General features: G+C 37.7%; 2 protein-coding genes across 2 annotated transcripts; both read left to right on the top strand.

The window, feature by feature from the left end:
• Positions 1-1,381: 1,381 nt before the first annotated feature.
• Positions 1,382-6,461, top strand: LOC148690694 (uncharacterized). Its single transcript, XM_088684987.1, has 5 exons — positions 1,382-2,428; positions 2,959-3,123; positions 3,223-4,836; positions 4,944-5,292; positions 6,316-6,461. The coding sequence occupies exons 1-5, from the start codon at positions 1,382-1,384 to the stop codon at positions 6,459-6,461; spliced, it is 3,321 nt and encodes a 1,106-aa protein (XP_088541113.1).
• Positions 6,462-16,150: 9,689 nt separating this feature from the next.
• Positions 16,151-20,035, top strand: LOC148690693 (deoxypodophyllotoxin synthase-like). Its single transcript, XM_088685105.1, has 3 exons — positions 16,151-16,665; positions 17,596-17,917; positions 19,591-20,035. Exons 1-3 carry the CDS (start codon positions 16,289-16,291, stop codon positions 19,831-19,833), a joined length of 942 nt encoding a protein of 313 aa, XP_088541231.1. The 5' UTR covers positions 16,151-16,288; the 3' UTR covers positions 19,834-20,035.
• The last annotated feature ends 2,121 nt before the right edge of the window (positions 20,036-22,156 follow it).

Here is a 22,156-nt window from a genome sequence, read left to right as displayed (position 1 = left end):
AATTAGTTGGGAAAGTCCTGACGCATAAACCATTGAATAAATGGGGAGTCAGGAATATTCTTAGATCGGCATGGAAAGACTTGGGTAGGGTTGAAATAAAATGGGTAAGGGAGAATGTCTTCATTATATCGGTCAAAGATGAAAACGTGGCCTCAAAAATTCTTGAGCAGGTACCCTGGGCAGTGATGAAAAAGGTGTTCTCTGTTAAGAAATGGCATCCGGAGCTTGCTCTAGAGGAAATTGAGTTGGAAAATGTACCATTTTGGGTTCAGATTCGTGGAATTCCTCTGGGTTTATCTTCGCCAGATAATATTCAACGCCTAACCAAAAAGGCTGGGAAGTTTTTAGCTTTGGAGGATCCCGGCCAAGCTCGTGGATTTTTGCGGGTTCGAATCTTAGTGGATACGGAGAAACCGTTATTCAAAGGTTGTTGGATTTGAAGGGACTCAAATCGTGATACCTGGGTTGAATTTCGTTACAAACGGCTCCAAGACTTCTGCTATCGGTGTGGACGTATAGGGCATATTAACACAGAATGCAACTTTGAGGTGTCTGGTGAAGGGGCGGCGGTATATGGTGAGTGGACTAAGGCGCCTCTAGTCAAGGATGTGGTAGCACCTGCGAGAGTGGTGTGTTTGGAAATAGGTGAGCGCAGGCAGGCTGGTGCGATGCACGGCTCTGGCCTCTCTCCTGCTCAGAACCAAGGAAGCAAAAGGGTTTCAACATCGCAAGGGCAAGATATTACTCAGGCCAATGGCTCGGGGGAGGCGTCTGCGACTCAAGGACGAGGTCAAAAGAAGTGGCGTAGAATGATGCGAGTTGCTGGAGAGGATTTCCCTTCCAGTCCTATTATAGGAATAACCAAGCCAATGGGTGGATGGCAGTCGGGCTCTCTTCAGGATGCCAATGAGGAAATGTCTGCCCAGGCTGCTGCTTCAGTGTGGGGTGTTAAAAGAGGGGTAGACTCGCAGGGTATGGTGTTGTCTCAAGCTCCACAGAAGAAATTTAGGGGCCCTGGTACGGAGAAGAACAGCCAAGGCAGGTTGGCTGAATTATGGAGGAGTATGAGCTTTAAGGAAGGGTGTTTGATGGTGGAACGGGCGATTTTTACTGAGGGTGCAATCCAGGATGACCCAAGTGAGACTCACGAGCGGTGGGAGTTATTGGATGAGGGATCGGATGCTGATAAAGGAATGATGGTGGCAATGAAGGCGAGCAAGATGGCTCGGGGTGGTGGTGGCTGGCCTTCAACAGCCGCAGGCCAGCCATGAGTTATATTTTCTAGAACTGTCATGGGCTAAGGTCGGACACGACAGTTAGAACTCTTCATGGGCTTATACGCAATAAGAGACCCTCTATGATTTTTTTATCTGAGACTAAGATGAAAGATCATAGAATTCATGGTGTGAGAAGGCATTTGGGCTATATACATGGCTTTAATGTTTCGCCAACTGGAAAGGCTGGAGATCTGAGTTTGTGGTGGGAGGACAATTTGGAGGTTAATATTATTTTTTCGTCCAAGCATATTATTGATGCAGTAATGAGAACTAAAGGGCAGACCCAGTGGATCCGTATTACTGGTGTGTACGAAACCCAGTACAGAACTGAGAAAAACTTGTTTTGGGGCTGGATGATAAATCACTTTATCCCTACAGATATACCTTGGATATGTGGCGAAGATTTTAATGAGTACATTTGGGATCACAAGAAGTCTGGAGGGGTTGAGGTATTGTACAATAGGCCCAGGTTCTTAGAAGAGTTTATGGCTTCATCACAATTATTGGACTTGGGGTTCCATGGGCCGGCGTTTACTTGGAGAGGTTTGAGAAGCGGGGATTGGGTGGATGAGCGATTAGATAGGCTCCTTGTTAATGAGCTGTGGCAGGATTTTTGGCCGAATTCTCTTGGTACGCATGGAACAGTTTTGGCATCTGATCATTACCTAATCATAGTTAATTCTAATCTGGATGGGCCGAAAGGTAGGAAGATGTTCAGGTTTGAGGCTTTCTGGGCTAAGGAGGAAGAGTGCAAGGATTTGGTGCGAAATTGTTGGGAGTGCCGGCATCAGGGCAATTCTGTGCATAAATGGGTAAGAACTTTAAACGAATGCCGTTCTCGTTTAAGTCGGTGGAATAGTACTAAATTCAAGGGGCGGGGTCATCAAATTCAAGATCTTCTCACCCAGTTAGATAAGCTTCAGCGGGATTGGGGTCCAAACCTTGAAGCAATAAGGGAGAAGTCTCGGTTGCTTGATGAGTTAAGGACGCAAGAAGAAAGCTTTTGGTGTCAGCGCTCTAGGGTTAAATGGTTGAGAGAGGGGGATGCCAACACTCAGTTTTTTCATTCTTCCACTCTTCAGAGGCGTAGTAGGAACAAGATTGTGAAGCTTAAGGCTAAGAATGGGAATTGGGTGAAGCATCCTGATCAGGTTCGTCAATTGGTGGAACATCATTTTGCTTCTGTCTTTAGCTCGGAAGAGGATTGAAATTGGGGATCGCTATTGGACTGTATCAACCCTATGACCTCTAATCATATGAATGAGGCGTTAGCTGCGCCGATTACGGATGATGAAATAAAGGAAGTAGCTCTGAAAATGGAGGTTTGAAGGCTCCTGGCCCTGATAGATTCCAAGGGATTTTTTATCAGACTTATTGGGAGATTGTGAGGGAGGATGTCTCCGCTCTGGTCAGAGCTTTGATTCAGGACTCCATTAGCATAGGTACTCTAAATGAGACTCATATTATTCTGATTCCAAAGGTTCCAAGCCCAGAACATGTAACGCAGTTCAGGCCTATCAGCCTATGCAACTACTCGTACAAAATTCTATCAAAGATTCTCGCCAATCACTTGAAAATATTATTGCCAACAATTATTTCTCCTTTTCAGAATGCTTTTGTGGCAGGTAGACAAATTCAGGATAGTATTGGAATTGCCCATGAAATGTTTCATTTTTTGAAGGTGAGGAAAACAATGAATAGATTTGAGATGGGCATTAAACTTGATATGCAGAAGGCTTATGACAGGGTTGAATGGGACTTTCTAGATGCAGTTATGGAAAAAATGGGTTTCTGTAGTAGGTGGAGATCGCTTATTCGCGGATGTGTTTCTTCAGTGAAGTTTGATGTACTTTTTAATGGGCAAGCTGGGTCGACTTTTGCTCCCTCACGGGGTCTCCGTCAGGGGGATCCTCTTTCTCCTTATTTATTTATTTTGGTGGGGTAGGTCCTCTCCAGACTGATTCAGGGTGCGGTGGACCAGGGTCGGTTGGATGGTGTAAAGATAGGCGTTTCGGGACCTATGATCTCGCATCTCTTTTTTGCTGATGATACTCTTTTGTTTTTGGGAGCAGATGAGAAAAACAGCCGGAATTTGAGCAATCTGCTTACTAGATTCTGTGTGGCTTCGGTGCAGAAGGTGAATTTAATGAAATCTAGTGTTTTCTTTGGGGCTAACGTTTCGAATGCGATTGCTGCCCACTTAGGGAATACTCTTGGTATGGCTATGGTTAGCAATCCGGGGACCTATTTGGGGGTTTATGCTATATGGGGTCATTCAAAAAAGCGTGGCCTTGATTATGTGAAGGGGAGAATAATGGAAAAGATGCAAGGGTGGAAGCAAAGTATGTTATCCCAAGCCGAAAAAGAGGTGTTAACTAAGGCTGTTGTCCAAGCTATTCCGGCTTACCCTATGAGTATTTTCAAATTCCCCGCCGTTGTTTGTCATGAGCTGGATGCTTTGGTGGCTGGATTCTGGTGGGGTTGCAAGGAGGAAGTCCACAAGATTCATTGGGTTTCAAAGGAGATTTTGGGTCTTCCTAAAGACATGGGCGGATTAGGTTTTAGAAACTTCCAGGAGTTTAATGATGCTCTGCTAGCTAAACAGTGTTGGCAGTTAATTACTGAACCTGACTCGTTATGGGCTCAGGTTATTAAGGCTCGTTATTTCCCTTATTGCTCACTTTGGGACGCTAAGAAAGGAGGCCGTGCTTCTTGGGCTTGGAGCAGTCTCATCAGTGGTAGGGATCTGATTAGGGAGGGTTCCCATTGGCAAATTTTGGGGGGTCAGGAGGTGCGGGTTTGGGTGGATAGGTGGTTGCCGTCCTTGCCCCTTGGACACCCTTTGCCGCTTGGCCCGGTTGCGGTTACTCCAAGCTTGCGGGTTAGTACGCTTATTTGTCCGGCTTCGGGGCGGTGGAACCTTAGCTTCTTGCAGCCTTTCATCTCGGTGAGGGATCTACAAGCTATTGAGGATACACCGCTTAGTGATTTAAGTCGCAAGGATCGGCTTGTCTGGGATTTTAGCAAGAATGGCTGCTACTCGGTCAAGTTGGGTTATCAATGGCTGCAAAGTAGATCGATTGAGTTGAGGGATACTCTGCTATCTATTGCTCGTTGTGTCCCCAAGGCGTTATGGAAAGTTATTTGGAAGCTTGAGGTGCCCCCTAAGTTGCGGCATTTTCTGTGGCTCACTGTGCACAATTGCCTTCCTACGCGTGCTACTCTTTTCCGCCGAAGGTCCTCACCGTCCACAGCCTGTCCTATTTGCTGCTGCCATGTTGAAACCATTAAGCACGTTTTCCTTTATTGCTCTTGGGTTGAGCCTATTTGGTTTGGAGGGGCGTTGAATTATAAAGTTAACCGGTCTACTCTTCCTGCTTGGGTGGATTGGCTTCAGGCAGTTTTGTCTCTGGCTTTTTGTAACTCCGCTGATGCCAAGTGGAGGCAATCTTATATCGGTTTTACTTGTTGGTGCATTTGGAAGACTCGCTGTGATTTTGTGTTCAATAGGGTGCCTATTAATCCTTCTAAAGTCCTGTTGCTATCTCTTCCGCTCTGGGTTCTTTTTTAGGTGCGAAGGCGATGTTGGGGCCTTGCAGATTGGGCGGGATTGGACGGGCTGGCCAGGTTTCTCGGTGGTGTACTCCGACCTCTTTTTTTTTTAAGATTAATGTGGACGCTAATTGGTCCAAGGTCTCCAAATTGGGCTTTGCTGGGGTGATTATGCGGGATAAGGACATGAGGTTTGTGGTTGCCGCGCGATATTCTCTCAGAGCTCCTTCAACTGTTGCTGCGGAGGCTATGGCGTGGCTGCGTGGGTGTGAGTTGGGAGCTGATTTAGGCGTTAATTCTGTCATTATGGAATCAGACTCACTTGAAGCTATTAATTGTCTGTCTTGTTCTCTGTCTATGGGCAGTTGGGAGTCTTTCCCTGTGTTGGCTCGGGTCAAGCAGCTGGGGGGGAGTTTCAGAACTGCCGCTGGTCTTGGGTGCCCAGATCAGCTAATGGTGCGGCGTATGAAATTGCGTCGGTTGGTTTTTTGGAGATGAGTGATGTTGTTTGGGTCGATCGGCCCCCATCTTCATTGGTCTTTGTTTTGAATAATGATGGTCTGCCTTGTCCACATTAATTTGGTTGTGGTGGTGATTGGGGTGACACTTCCACTTGGTGGAGGGGTCTTTGTGGCCTAACCCTGTTCACTACTTGTATGTTCTCTTGGTGTTTGCCTCTCTGTAGGCTTCTAGTAATGCATTTCTTTGGCGTTCAAAAAAAAAAACTTATATTTCTTTGATTCGTGAGGAAGTTTATAATTTCTCAAACCTGGTGGCTGAGTAGCCTAAACCGGTGACAAAAATGGCATTTATGGGGTACAGTGTACGAATTTCACATGGCATCGACAATTTACGTGTTGAGATAGTTTGAGTATAGAGAACAAAAGGAGAATGAAACCAACGTAGAACTACTCCCTCACACACAGACAAGGCCTTCATATCCATTCTTCAACAAAAGGAGGTGAATGGTTTGGAAGCGAAAAGAAAGGATGGTCATTGGTCAGTGGTTTGTTGCTGAGCCTTCACCCACATCATTTGTAATCATGGCATGCGACGCTTTCATGGTATGTAAATCGCTCACTTTTTTAATTTCAATTTGTTACTAAAAGGAAAAGGGTGCGTGATTAATTAATCATCGAGTTTTAATTTTTATATTTTATTTTTAGAAAACTTCATTCTAATCCTTAGTAAATATGATATTTAGACTAAAATCATGAGTAAAATCAAAATATAATTTTAGTCCCTTAGTACATTAATAACCTCATTTATTAATTACATTTGCATTTTTTAATTATTTCTCTTTTTCTTCATAATTTTAAGGAAAAATTACATAAAAAGTATACTTTTAATAGTTAATTTTATATTGAGATAATATTTTTCAATGAGTGACATCATTAGCTTTTTTTTTTATCTGCAATTTAAGTTACCAAAATACCCTTCATTCTATCTCTTCATTTGTTGCTTACCTTATCTTCTTCTCTCGTAGCTGGCATCACCGGCTCTGTAGCTGTCGCCTCCTCCACCACTACCACCACTGTTTTGCCAGACTGTACCACAAACACAGCCCCTCCAAGAAGTCATAGCCTTTTCCCTATAAATTACTCGCCGATCGCCCCCAATTGCAAATCCTGATTACTTGTCTGAGCCTGATTCCTTGCTCAATGGCCCTGGCCCATCATCTATCTCAATTTCCTCACGGCTGCACTTTCCAAGACTAAGGCCTGGTTTGGTACTGAGGTGATTCTGAAAAAAGCTGGTATAAAAAAAAAGCTGGGAGCTGTTTTTGTGTTTGGTAAACATTTAGTTTCATAGTTTTAGATGAAAAAAAGCCAAAAACAAGAAGCTGCAAAACCCAGCTTTGAAAAACTGGCTTTTTTTCACATCTGTTTTACATAAAAGTTTACCAAACACTATAATACTGCTTTTTTTTTTTTTTCAAAAGCACTTTTACAAAAAAGTTTACCAAACACTCTGTTGCTTTATTTCACAGCTGCTTATTCTCACAGCACAGTAGAAACAGCTTTTTTTCAAAGCACAGCAATACCAAACCAGCCCTAAAGCCAGTTGAACCTACCATTAATTTCAGTTTACTGGTTAAACAGTATTTCTCGTACTGTCAATCGTTTAATATTGTTTTTTACGAAGCTTCTGCAGATAATTGTTTGATTGTCAAAGCAATGGTTGCAAAGACTTTGAATAAACACTATTGGGTATAGACATTATTGTTGGGACAAGGATTGTCTGCCCTCTCATTTTCGGTGCCCTTATGTTTTGTATGGTCACGGTTAAACTATGTCAACATTTTATATTATTTTTTTATAGAGATAATAAGACAAAAATGAATAGTAATATAAAATGTTAACGTGGCTTAACCGTGACCATACAAACAGAAAGACACGGGAGGACACCAAAATAGGAGGACAGACAATCCTTATCCTTATTAGTGGATGCAGGTACAGTATGGTGCAGGATTGTAGAGACTTTGTTCCAGAAAATCCTAAAAGAAAAGTTAGAATATGGGATGCATTATTTGTATTATGATTACAATTAGAGAACCTGTTATAAAATATGGAAATACACTTGTGGCTCTCTCTATGAGCACACATACACACATCCCTGCACGCCTTGACACATACCTTTAATTGATTTCATGTCATTGGGATGGATTTTATGTTTTTTTTTTTTTTTTTTTTTTTTTTGTCGCTTCTTGAAATATTTAAAATAGCGGCGTTCTTTAAAATATGATATATATTCTTGTCACCATTCATGTGGGTTTATAGTTACTTTTAAGAGAAATGACCCAATGTATCATAGATTTGATAGGATCACAATGTGAAGCAATGAACTAATTCTACTAACAACATATTTCCTCTTCAAATCATATATGTATTATGTTGTTATAAACTAATTCTACTAAAAATATCCAAATTGATTATACTAGAAAAGTATACAAAATTGATTCTACATGCATTTGAAACTAATCTTGCAAAAATAGTGGAAAAATGGGTAGAACTGATTCTGAAAAAAATGGTCAAGGACAGGTTGAACTGATTCTAAAAAAATAGTTAATGACTGATTGAACTGATTCTAAAAAAAGGTCGAAGACGAGTTGAACTAATTCTACAAAAATTGTTGAGGACGGGTTGAACTAATTCTGCAAAAATAGTTGATGACTGATTGAACTGATTTTGCAAAAAAGGTTGAAGACAGGTTGAACTAATTTTGCAAAAGTGGTCGAATAGGGGTTGAACTGATTCTTAAAAAATGGTCGAAGAATGGTTGAAAAAATTCTGCAAAAATGATCGAATCGTGGAACTAATTCTGCAAAAAATGGTCGAAGATGGGTTGAAATGATTCTGCAAAATGGTCAAAGACGAGTGAAACTGATTCTGCAAAAATGGACAAAGACGGGTTGAACTGATTCTGAAGAAAAATGATTGATGACTGATTGAACCGATCTTACAAAAATGGTCGAAGATGGGTTGAACTGATTCTGCAAAAATGGTTGAAGATGGGTTGAACTGATTCTGCAAAATGGTTGAGGAAGGGTTGAGTTGATTATGCAGAAATATTTGAGAATGAGTTGAGCTTATTGTACACAAGGTTCTAAAAAAACGTTAAGTGCTAGTCGGGCGGAGGGCTGGCGCCTAGCACCTAGGAGGGGCCTAGGCGGGCACCTAGGCGGATTTAAGTAAATTTCTTGTAAATTAGTGCATATTAACACTTACAAAAAATTATATTTGCATGAAATTCATGAATAATATAATAAAAAATGATAAAATACAAAAAGAGTATTCAATAAGTCCAAAATTTAAAAACAAATTAAGTATATATGCCATATAACTTAAGACATTTTGAATGATTATATCTAATTTTTTTTTTTAAATAAAAGTAAAAATCTGATGTAGTGGGTTGGGTGGTTCATAATGAAGAGAAAATTCTGATGTCAACATGGGTGGTTCATAATAATTTACAAAATATTTTTTAGAGATTATATTAATTTATGTTGAATTTAAAGAGAAATAAAGGTGTCAAATATGTGGATGTGGAAATGGCATACTAGGATGACGCATAAAGATGGGACTTTGCACCAATACTTAATGGTAATGACATTTTCAGCCTGACACCCCATCATTTTTTATGAGAAAAATCAACATGCTAGGACTGACATCCTATGACTTTTTACAAAAAGCAAGCAATTTGATGCTAGATGTCCAAATTTGATTGGAGAGAAACTAAGAAAAAAAAATTAAATAAGAAAAGTATGTAGAGTGGTCACATGGTGTGAAAGGAAGAGAGAGAAAGTCATCGTCTTCGTCTTTTCCTCTTTGCCAAACTGAGAACCAAAAACCCAAAAAGGCAAGAATGCAGCTGATCTGCATTCTTGAAAACATAACAAAACTGAAATTCATGGACCGCCTAGGCTGCCCAAGGGCCGCCCAAGCCGTCTTGGCGGCCACCTAATCCCTGTCCCGATTTTGCTCCCGATTATGAGTTAATCATCGCGGCCAGCCATCGCACATCGCCTAGGCGACCATCTATGCCGATTTTTAGAACACTGATTGTACATATTAATTTTGTTGGAGTTATGAGGGCTGGATTTATTAACAACCCTAAAGCCTTAGAGGTATGGTTGGTATTTTAAAACATTGTTTCCATATTTTCGGGCTGGGGTTTAGTTATTTTTATGTTTTTGTCTCTTTTTGACATGTTTAAAAACTAGTGGAGTTCTTGAAATATAGTGAAAGTTTTTGTCTCTATATATAAAGCTCCCTAATTTTAATGTATTAATTTTATTTCATTATAATTATAATTTTCTTTTCATTTATCGTAATATATTTTGTTGTAAACATTTAGATAAAAACAATATATTTCGATATACTTTGTCTTTTTCATTTAGGTATATTAAATTCATTATAATACATTTCGGTGCACATTTAGGTGCACACATTTTGCTACGTACATTTCGATAACATTTAGGTACATTAATTCAATATAGTACATTTCGGTACTAGCATTTTGGTGCATACATTTCGGTACACATATTTAGGTACATTAATTTAATATAATACATTTCGGAGCATATATTTCAATATATACATTTCAGTACTAACATTTAAATACATTAGTTCAATATAACATATTTCGATACATACATTTAGGTACATTAATTGAGTTTTTCAAATTTGAAGAATGTTAAATAAAATTAATAAATTAAAAAAAAAACTTTTTTTTGTTCAAAAAATAAATTAAAATTTGTATATTAATAAATTTAAATATTAATAAAATGCACATTAATTGTTTTAAATTAAGGACACATCAAGGGACCAGCTGGTGGCTTTGACACGGCTAAGGATGGGCATAAAAACCATGGAATTGTCAAACCGAATCTAACCGCGACATAAATAAACCGTAAAAAATCATGTTAACCTAAAAAACTCAACTCAAATTCAAGAACCGAACCGTTTAGACTAGTTTCAGTCCAGGTTCTTACATTGTAAAAATTGCATGAACCGAACCACACAAGAATTATAAATAATTAATTAAGTGTATTACTTTTATACATGTCATTTAATTGTTAGGTAAAATCACTCAGGTTTCACCTAATGCAAATACACCCACGGTCCACCATTCTAGGGGCTTGTAGGGGCCGGAAAGACCCATAAAAGCATTTCAGCCTCATCAGCACCACAAAACGAATTCAGGGCGTGCCATGTAGAATACAAATATTAATTGAAATTTTAAGTCATTCGTAAACCCATGCATATCAAGAATCAGAGTATCATTATTCACTAATACAACACAATCAATATAAAATCTGAAAACCAGGGCATTCCATAAAATATAAAAACTAATGCATTTCATAGCATGCATATCAAGAATCAGAGTATTAACATTCACTAAGACAATATAATCAAACTAAAATCTGAAAACCAGGGCATTCCATAAAATATAAAAACTAATGCATTTCATAGCATGCATATCAAGAATCAGAGTATTAGCATTCATTAAGACAATATAATCAAACCAAAATCTGAAAACCGGGGCATTCCATAAAATTTAAAAACTTAATGCATTTCGTAGCAATAATGTCATTGACAAAATTATTAACTGAGATGTTAAAGATAACATGCTAAGAAAAACAACTAATTTTCGATTAAGAAGTATTGGCAACTCTCTGAGCTTGGTAATCATGGAACATATGCAATGCCAATGTATCATGAAACGATGTCCATTCGGCAGTAGCTTGAACAGATGTAATCCCATCAGAGTTATTTTCATTTTCCTCTCTTGTTGAACGATTTAACAACTCTGAGTCCACATATGCTAAAAATTGTAAATCTTGAGCTTCTAGAACTGGATCAGCTGCTTGCTCAGTTCTAATAAAATTATGCAAGATACAACATGCATTTATAATCCTAACTTGTGTTTTAATATCAAAAAAGGATGGTGTGCGTAATATGCTCCATCGTTTTTTTAACAATCCAAATGCCCTCTCAATAACATTCCTTGCTCTTGAATGACGCAAATTATATAATTCTTTGTAGTTTTCAGGTCGACGGTTTCCAACCCACTCTTTCAAGTGATATCTAGTTCCACGGTAAGGTGCTAAAAACCCCGGTCCATTAGTATAGCCAGCGTCCACAAGAAAATACTTATCTACAATAAAAATTTAGAGAACAAATTTAGATACTTTTTAAAGTTTTGTTTTTCTAACATAGAACTAATTGGTATCACACATTACCATTTGGAACATGAAACCGGTTACTCCTATGTAAAGCATCACGCAAAACACGAGCATCAGATGCAGAGCCTTCCCATCCAGGTAACACATAAAAAAATCTTAAATCTGGACCACAAACTCCTAACATATTAGTGGATATGTCACCCTTTCTATCTCGATATCTTGGTCTTTCCTCAGCTGTTATTGTTACCGGAATGAGAGTTCCATCAAGTGCTCCAAGACAATTCTAAATAAAAATTTCATACAATGAAAAAAGATTAAAGTCTAAAAAGCCAGTGAAGATATCAAACAAACATATAATTTTTTTCAGAATTACCTCAAACCACCGCCACTTCTCTCTTTCAGAATTACCAATAATGCATGGTTGATATTTCACATATTCTTGACTTATTTTCATCATTGCATGCAACACATTGTGAAATTGCCGACTAATTGTTTCCTTGGAACGATAATAGTGAAAACCGACGACTCTAAACTTCAAGTTGTGGGCAAGTATATGCAAAAAAATTGCAACAGATTCTTCAATGGACACATGTCTAGTGCGAACTAATCCACCAATCCCTTGTAAAAATTCACATAACCGTTTAAATGCACTCTTGCTAACTCGTAATTGTTCAATGCAAGTTGAATCTTTTCCATTAAACAATCGGCCGAGTAAAGATTGTCTTTCTTGATCCCAATCATTTGAAGGTTCTTTGAGAAGAACACTCTTACTATACCAATGCATGACAATGACAATAACATATATAATCGTACCGACAATAATTTTCCTCTTTTTCCTATTTTCCTCTTCATTTATAGCACGCTTTCGCTTTAACCTCGTTACCATGTCTACAACATCAGTATTTTCCATACCTGTTTGAATATATGAACAAAGATATATTGTGACATGCAACAACAGTTATGGGATATGCAACTTTTTGTTTTAACCAAAAGAGTAGCAATACAAGTCACATTCAAATCAAGGAACTTTCTAAATTAACACCAAAGGCGATTAAAATCATCATTTTCAATCTTTTAATTACTGCTTCGGTGGCTTAACAGAATCATCATTTTCATATTGCTACTTCTGCTTGTCACATTCAAATCAAGGAATTTTCTAAATTAACACCAAAGGCCATCACCCATCAAAATCATCATTTTCAATCTTCTAATTACTGCTTCGGCTTAACAGAATCATCATTTTCATATTGCTACTTCTGCTTGTCACATTCAAATCAAGGAACTTTAACACCAAAGGCCATCAAAATCATCATTTTCTGTCTTTTAATTCCTGCTTCGGTGGCTAACAGAATCATCATTTTCATATTGCTACTTCTACTTGTCACATTCAAATCAAGGAACTTTCTAAATTAACACCAAAGGCCATCAAAATCATCATTTTCAATCTTTTAATTCCTACTTCGGTGGCTTAACAAAATCATCATTTTCATATTGCTACTTCTGCTTGTCATACATCATAATTAAAGATATTCGGACTAGGAGCAGCATCATCCATGAACTGCATTAGAGACATGATCAATGTATTAATTATTAAGACTCTGGAACTGTGGATTTTCATGTTTTGTGTATGAAAGCACAAACTGTTAAGCCAGTAAGTACTGGACAAGTATCAAATAGAAGTAACAATTTCTTATCAACAACAGTGGAAGTTACATTCTAGAACCGTGACCACAAAGAAAGTGTTGAGGTAATAAGTCTATCCTTACTTATTCATTTTCAGGACAAGTAAAAGAAAAAAACTTAAAGAGTACAGAAAAGTCTTAATTCTGAGCTACAAATTTTCCAATTCATACAAATATCATCAATTTTCGGGAAAAGCAAGTCAATCAGATATAACTGAAACCCAACCTCTTTCAAATTCATAAAAAAATCATCAGTTTTGGGGAAAAGCAGGTCTGCAAAACCTAGACCACAACTTGAAAATAGAAGCTGATAAATTCCTACAAACCCTAAATGCAGAAGATATGTAGCAGGAACTAAAGATGTTGTCAATCGGATAAAAAAAATTCATAAGCACACCAAGCATATGACTATCACCAAAATTCACAATTGCTATAAAGAGTATACCCAAAAAGCTTAAAATAATTCAAGAAAGAAGAGAGAAGAGGGAAGAGGCTGACCTAGAACAAAGGAAGAAGATGAAGCACGAGCGAGAATCCCTTCGAAGATTGGTGAGTTATAACAAAGTGAAGCCCTTTTTACTGTGAACTTTGGCGCTAATCATCCCAGTTTGGCGCCCTAATCATGAAATTTGGCGCCTGCAAGATTTCCCCCTGATGGATTTGGGATTCTCTCTGTTGTTGGAATTGTGAAATTCCACCTATTTAGATGGAAATTAAACTCGGTAATCTTCATCCCCAATTTCCCCCTTTTTTTCCCGTAGAAATTGCCGTTTCTCTCGCAGCAAGGTTCCCAAACGTGGGAAAACTGCTTTCCCATCCTAATTCCCTAGTTTAAGTGAAATTCTGTTTTATTTTACTGTATCCAAATGGAGCATTATATTTAGAGTTTTGTGCGGGAGTCTGCTCGAGTGGTGTGAAAATTTCAAATTTCAAAATGTTTGAAATTTTACAAAAGTTTAGTGACTTGCCTATTAAATTTTTTTTTAAACTTAAGTATATATGAATTTATCACACATTATGTCCATAGTAGATAATAAAACAATGCCAGATTTTAAAATATTTAAAAACAATTATTAATGTCGGCTACAACTGATATCGGGTTTTAAAATATTTAAAAATAATTATTAGTGTCGGGTAGAAGCGACACGATTCTTTTTTAAACCAACACTAACTTTATATCGGTTGAAAGCGACACATTTTTCTTTTTGTACGACACCACCATTTAAAAAGATTAAAAGCTATGTCGGTTATAAGTGACATAGACACTTTATGTCGATTATATAAAATCGACACCAACTACCAACACAATAAGCCACTTTTGTAGTAATGTGGGTCGGGCGGTTAACAGGTCAACCCATTAATCACCTGTTAAATAACAAATCATTTTGGATAAACCAACAAAACTCTTTAACCACCCGTTATTGTAATTTTAATAGTCCTAATAGAAAACTCTCATGCCCCTCACGATTTACAGGCTCTCTCTCTCCTCTTTGTGGGGGGATTGTACAGCAGGAATAGGGTCTCTCTCTCTCTCTCTCCTCACGGACGGAGAGACAGATCTTCGTATTATTCAATTGAATTCAAAACCCCCAATAGTCTTCTCCTTCTCCTTTTCTCTCTCTCTCTCTCTCTCTCTCTCTCTCTAAAAGGTGATTATGTTGGACTGTTTTGGTGGCGAGGATCTATAACTGGATATGTTTAAAAATAAATATAAATTAAAACTTGAAAATGGTAAGAAATAAGGAGAAGAGGATCGTATTGGAATTTCCGAAGAAAATTTTCGGGCAATTATCCTCTCTTTCGGGTTGTTATTGATTTGGATGAAATGTAAAAATAAAAAATAAAAATAAAGTTAACGGGTGAAATGGGTAATCCGTTAGCTTAACGGGTTGGGTTTGGGTGACCTGTTAGTTTAACGGGTTGAGTTTAGAATGCAAAGCTCCAAAACTTCCGCAAAAACGGCTGTAAAAAAACTTCAGCCGCCTTCAAGAAACCCCAATTAGTGCTCCGACCGCCTTCAAGAAAACCCAATTAGCGCTCCGATTAGCACCAACAAGAGCACAAAATCATCAACCACCTTCAAGTAACACTGATTAGCGCTCCGATTAGTACCGCACCCAGAAAAAACCTAGGCTCGATACCATCATAATAGTTTGACAATGGAAGCTAGAAAGATTAAGATTGAAAATGTAGAGAGAGAAAGTGAAAGTTTTAGAGCATTACCAAAGGAGATGTCAAAATATCCAAATTAGCAATAATGGTAACAAAAGACAGCATTAATGTTTTCCAACTGAAAAATCAAATCTGATGTGGCATGACATGGATTGACATCTCTCCCCCTTGCTGCCAGATTTGACAGCACCTTCAGATTTTTTTAATTAATTATTAAATGTTTTTTATTAATTTTTTATTGGTTTAAACCATTATCCTTTTGTTTCTTTTCATTTCCAATGCAAAGAAAATACATATGAATTATTATTTTATGTTTAAAATTTGACATATCAGTTAGAGATCAAAAGTTTAAAAAAATGTCAAAGTGCCACATAAACCTTATAATTTAAATTTTAGATTTAAAATTTGACATCTCCTTTAAAGATAGTCTTATTATTGTAGAGAGTAAACATTCATTACAAACAATATATCTCAGCTGACTTTCTATACAACTACAAGATTTAACAACTAAGTAGACTAGCAACCTCCTAACAACCGAGAGAACAAGATCATGACACATGTCACCAAGATTTAACAACTAAGTAGACTAGCAACCTCCTAACAACCGAGAGAACAAGATCATGACACATGTCACCACAAAGATCATGACACTTGGCATTTACATATTGATTAATAAAGTTCACATCAGGTTAAGCAAGTGTTGATTAAATTAGATTATTATTTAAGTATTAATTTAATGTGTGTATTTTTTATTAATAATGTATTATCTAATTTTTAATACAATGTAGAATGGCGACGATGACATAACTAAATTTACCATAAATATCAGGGCAGCAATTCCCGAAACTCGGAAAGATAGTTACTTTAATTTCCAAGAACTAGCTACGACATACAGGATCAATAGAGAGAGATTTATCATGGGTTCAGAAGGTCAGGCAAAGCTTCCTGTTGTAGATTTAACCAACGCTGAAAATTTGAAGCCTGGAACTGAGGCATGGAGGTCGACATGCAAACAAGTCCAGCAAGCACTTGAAGATTGTGGCTGCTTTGAAGCCACTTACCATGGAGTTCCTTTGGACCTTCACAACGACATGTTTTCTGTGAGTAATGGCCTATTTGATCTTCCAGTTGAAACCAAATGCCAGAAGACCAGTGACAAGCCTAACCACAGCTACATCGGCCAAATTTCTTCCTTTCCACTTTACGAATCCTTGGGAGTCGATTATGCGACAACTCCTGAAGGAGTTGAAAAATTCACAAATATGATGTGGCCTGCAGGAAGTGACGAATTTCGGTATGTTTTTATTGGTTTAATGGCTACTAATCTAAATTTCTATAACTTTTTCAGGATAGAATTAATATACTCACCATTTTTGGTACATATATATTATGCCTAACTAATATCTTCTCTCTTCGTGAGAGTTCTTCTCTTCTCTGTGTGAGAGTTTCCAGATCCCGTCCCTCTTGTAGCTGCCGACCGACCCTACTATGGCCAGGGTCGGTGGCAGTTCCCTTCTCCTTCTCCTTTTCTATTCCGTTTCTTTTTCTTTCCTTGCTTTTCAGGTAGTTTTTTTCTTTGTTTTTTGGCCTGCTAGCCCCTTTCCTTCAACATCTCTGTCGTCCTTTCCCCTTCTTTTTTCTCCTTTTCCCCTGTCATCCCTTTTCCTATTTCCTGTCTATTTTCTCTCTTTCCCACTCTGTCATCCATCCCCTTTCCCGTTTCTCCTTGAAGCCACTTACTAGATTTGCAACAACTTATCTTTCTCGCGAATTTTCGCGATTCTCTCGGAAGGTGAGTAGAGCTCTGGCTTGGGTGTTCCCTCCACCTCTTTCCACTTGTGTGTGTGCCCTCGTTGGCACTGTTGCTTGCAGGTTGCTTATTCCCACAACTTTGTTCCTTCGATTGGTGCCTGCAACTTCTGGGGTGCTCTTTGGAGGATCGCGTCTTCTGTTCCTTCACTCTTGGGACGGCTTTTCTTGGCTGGATTTCAACGGTTGTTGCGGTCTTGGTTTGAGGCGTTCCGGTTGCAGTTGTCTTTGATGTGTTTTTCTGTTCTTTTTGCATTGGGCTCACTCAAAACTTACTTTGCTCATGGGTTACTTTGGAGGTCTATTTTTGTTTTTGTGTGTTTGGATTCGGATCTCTTCTACTGTAATATGTTGTGTCTGTAACAAAGTAACCTTTTACCACAAAAACTAATATTGTGTTTATTTCTTTGACTAGTGAGAAAGTTTATACCTTCTCAAATCTGGTAGCCGAGTTAACTAAATTGGTGACGAAAATGGTGTTTCACAATTATGGGGTACAAAGGCTTTACGAATCTCACATGGCGTCGACAATTTACCTGCTGAGATGGTCTCAGTATAGAGAACAAAAAGGGAATGAAACCAACGTGGGACTACCCCCTCACACAGACAAGGCCTTCATATCCATTCTTCACCAAAAGGAGGTGAACGGTTTGGAAGTGAAAACAAAGGATGGTCAGTGGTTTGTTGCTGAGCCTTCACCCACATCATTTGTAGTCATGGCAGGAGACGCTTTCATGGTAAATAAATTCTCCACTTTCTTAATTTCAACTTGTTAGTAAAAGGATAATAGTGCATGATTAATTAATCATCAAGTTTTAATTTTTATATTTTACTTTTGGGTTTCATTTTTATTTTAAAGGGACCAGCTGGTGGCTTAGCCACTGTTAAGGGTGGGCATAAAAACTATGGAACCACGACCAAAACGAACCAAGACAAAATAAACCGTAAAAAACTGTGTTGACCTAAAACAGTCAACTCAAGTTCAAGAACCAAGCTGAACCGTTTAGACTAGTTCCAGTCCCAGTTCCTACATTGTAAAAACTACATGAACAAAACCGCACCAGAATTCTAAAAATTAATTCTTTTATACATGTCATTTAATTATGATTTTTTAGCCAAAATGATCCCTAAGATTTGCATAACACATCACATTGGTCCCTGAAATTGAAAATCAATAGAAATAGTACCTGAGATTGTCCACCATCCATTATTTTGGTCCTCCTGTTAAAAACTCTGTTAAGTGTCCCGGAGCTCTTGGCCGGAAGTTTGGACAATTTTCAAAACTTCGTAACTCAATCGTTTCTTAACCAAATTCGACCCATAATTCATCAAAATGAAGATAGGAAAGTGTAGAATAAGATTTTACCTATTTGGAAGCCCAATGGTTGCCGGAGATGGCCGGAAAATAGCCTGAAAGGTCACTAGTCCACGGGAAAACTGGAAAACTCGCAGGAAACTAGGTAAATTTTAAACGTTCATAACTTCTTCAATACTATACAAAATCAAGTGATTCAAAAATGAAAATAATACTTCTCAATGAGACGAATAGAATGGTACCTTTCTCAACAGTTAATTATCCGTAGTTTGGCCGGAAAACGGCTCGAAAGTGGCTAACTTGAGACCAAGACAGCTACTTTCGAGCCATTTTCCAGAAAAAATGAGGTGAGTTAGCTGTTGATAAAGGTATCATTCTCTTCATCTCGTCGAGAAGTATGATTTTTGTTTTTGAATCACTCGATTTTGTTGAGTATTGAAGAAGTTATGAACGCTTAAAGTTTACCCAGTTTCCGGCGAGTTTTCCAGTTTTCCCGCGGACCAGTCACCTTTCAGGCTATTTTCCGGCCATCTCTAGCAACCACTGGGCTTCTAAATGGGTATAATCTTGTTCTACACATTCCTATCTTTATTTTGATATATTATGGGTCAAATTTGGTTAAAAAACGATTGAGTTACGAAGCTTTGAAAATTGCCCAAATTTTCTGCCAAGAGCTCTTGAACATTTAACGGAATGACCAAAATAATGGATGTTGGACAATCTCAGAGACCATTTTTATTGATTTCCAATCTCAAAGACCAAAGTGATGTGTTATGCAAATCTCATGGACCATTTTGGCTAAAAAGCCTTCATTTATTGGTTAAAATCATTCAGGTTTCACCTAGTGAAAATACACCTATGGCAATCCATTATTATTGGAGTCGGGAAGATTTACAAAGGTATTTCAGCCTTCCCTTGGCCACCATTGTATGATTCCTCAGTGCCAAAAATCAACTCAAGACTTGCCGTGTAGGATACGGACCTGAAATTCATTCTTTACCACCCCGTGGTGGTTATTTTTGCGTTTGAATGAATGGACATGAAATATATAGAGTTTTAATGTGGTTCTTTTTTTAATTAACTTTATCTTTGCAGGCATGGAGCAATGGTAGAGTGCCGTCTTGTTTTCACCAAGTGATCATGAAACAGAACAAAAGCAGATTATCAATTGGACTCTTCTCATGGCTTAATGGAACTGTACAAGTACCGGAAGAGCTAATCGACGACAAACACCCCTTATCCTATAAGCCATTTGATCATTTCAGTTACCTTCGCTTCTCTGTAACACCAGAGGGAAAGCAATCCAAGTGTGCTATCAAAACCTACTGTGGAGTTTAACATCTCTTTTGGTTTATCTTACTTTAAATTACAAAATAATTCTCTGAAGCGCCGGCGGGCTAGCTAGTATAATCTTTAATAATGTTCCAAAGTGTAGGTTTCTTATAATTTTCTTTTGCATGTAATATGGCTCTTTTGAGTGTTGTTGATCTTAGTTTATTCTTGGCTTCCACTGAATAAATAAAGTTTATGGTTTACTTTCTTTATAATGTGTTTTTCTTTATTATGAATGTGCATGAGTTTCATCAAGTACTAGTTTCGGATTTGAATGGATTTTTTGCAACAATAATATCTAGAGGAAGCCCTATAAACAAAATGGTTCAAAATATTGAAATACAATGCAGTGTAGATCCTACAAAAATGTCGTTTAAATATACTTAATTGAGGAATCCCTCAATTGAAGCGGAGCTCTCAACAATATGTGTGTAAGGTCTTTGATATTTTCTTGGTAGAAGGCCTTTGACATTTCAAAGAGCAAGAAACTAAGTAATGAAACATCAACGTATAAGAGAAAAAAAATGCAAGTGACATGTTTATTCAAGAGGAAACAAAAGAAGCAAATAAGTTTTCACTTCTCACAACCGAACAAGCAGTGTCATCTTTGACATTCCGAGACCATGTGCGAAACTTATAAGAGGACCTCCTTATGATAGTCTTTCAGAAGAAAAAAATTAAGATGAATTGATGCTAGAAAACAATAACTTTAATTGGAACAACTGATTATAAGTTTACAATGAGATTAAGAAAACCTAAACATGCCAATTCCAACTTAATAAAAATGTAATTTACCTTAATTATTTTGTTTTGTGAATGTTTATACCAGACTTGAAATTCATAGGTTTTGTAGATAGCCAATTTCTTGTCTAAAGGTGTAACTAGTTCTATAGCTTTTATATGGCTCAATGTCATTCACATCAAATCCTTACGAAAATGTAATGCAGATTTCAATATGTTGGGTCACATATATTGTTGATAAGATTAAATGTGTAATTGTTGAATGGGGCCAAACAAATGTTGTCCAAAAGCTTTGACATGAAAGATTTGGGTGAATATTATAAAATGATAAACCAAAACTATACAGAATTCATGAAGCGTTATTCACAACAGATCAATATTATAAAATGATAAACCAATTGGCAATATGGGGAGTAGCCCAAGACCATATAAGCACATAGCAAACCTTGTCCCTCACCAATGTGGGACAACTCTCAACACGCCCCCGCACGTGTGGCGGATTTTCAAGCCTACACGTGGACAACAACTGGGTGACGTGGAGCGCGTGTGGCCGTTTGGCTTCACACGAGGACAACCCGCTCTGATACCATGATGAAATTGAGGTTCCACCATAAAACCAATTGGCAATATGGGGAGTAGCCCAAGACCATATAAGCACATAGCAAACCTTGTCCCTCATCAATGTGGGACAACTCTCAACAGAGAACACTGGGGTTATCTCAATAGAATTCTTATAGGATTCAACATGGAGAATTGTAGTGGTGGTGATGTTACTATTGCTAAAAGGGATAAATTTTCTCTTTCACAATGTCCAATGACTTATCACGAGATTGAAGTCATGAAAGACAAGCCATATGCCTCTAGTTGGTACTCATCACATGGCTGCGAATCAATTGACAAAGACATTACATGTAACAACATTTCAAAGACGTTTGCCAAATATGGGATTGCAAGCAATCATGGATCATATTTGAATGTGGGAATAAGGCAATTTTCCATTGTCTTATGTATATGTTTTGATCAGAAAATGTGTTTGTAATGTTCACAAGTTGTTTTACATGACGATGTAATTCATTTGTAAAAACTCAAGTCTAATCAAATACATGTTTATGTTTTTCAATTCTTGTAGAAATATGGGCTAACGAGTGACATATGCAGTCTCATTATTATATCAAGCAATGTGGGAGTCATGCTTAAGATCAAAGAGTTTCTCATCTGAGCTTGCTCTGAACGTATCTCTTAGGTTTGATTAGTTTGTGATTATGTTGTCTAAAGTTCGACTGATGAATCTTTTGAGTACAGATAAGGATCTTTTTGTTTATCATATTTCAACGATCACCTACTTGTTGCATACAAGACTGAACAGTTATGATCACTCTCATGTGGGAGAATGTGACAACTTTCATGTGAAAGTTCATCAAAACCATTTAATTGATATATCAAAGAACAAGCTTAAGGGAATTATGACTATATTAGACCTTATTACGTATTGAATACACATTAATTATAAGAGGGAAAACTATATAATTTGTACAAATATGAAATGGAGACAATTATAAACTGGAAAGAAACCGACGGCAACTGCTTC

Source organism: Pyrus communis, chromosome 15, assembly GCF_041283825.1.
Source record: "Pyrus communis isolate YQ-2024b chromosome 15, ASM4128382v1, whole genome shotgun sequence".
In the NCBI taxonomy this organism is placed as follows: domain Eukaryota; kingdom Viridiplantae; phylum Streptophyta; class Magnoliopsida; order Rosales; family Rosaceae; genus Pyrus; species Pyrus communis.
Note: the sequence above shows the minus strand (reverse complement) of the source record. Positions and strands in the feature narration are given on the sequence as shown.

Coding starts and splice junctions, on each gene's coding strand:
- LOC148690694 (XM_088684987.1), top strand. CDS start 1,382: ATGAAAGATCATAGAATTCATGGTGTGAGAAGGCATTTGGGCTATATA. Junction 3,124..3,222: donor TTTCTTCAGTGAAGTTTGAT/GTACTTTTTAAT, acceptor TTGGTGGGGTAG/GTCCTCTCCAGACTGATTCA. Junction 5,293..6,315: donor AGATCAGCTAATGGTGCGGC/GTATGAAATTGC, acceptor CTTCTCTCGTAG/CTGGCATCACCGGCTCTGTA.
- LOC148690693 (XM_088685105.1), top strand. CDS start 16,289: ATGGGTTCAGAAGGTCAGGCAAAGCTTCCTGTTGTAGATTTAACCAAC. Junction 16,666..17,595: donor GCAGGAAGTGACGAATTTCG/GTATGTTTTTAT, acceptor TTCTTTGACTAG/TGAGAAAGTTTATACCTTCT. Junction 17,918..19,590: donor TGGCAGGAGACGCTTTCATG/GTAAATAAATTC, acceptor TTATCTTTGCAG/GCATGGAGCAATGGTAGAGT.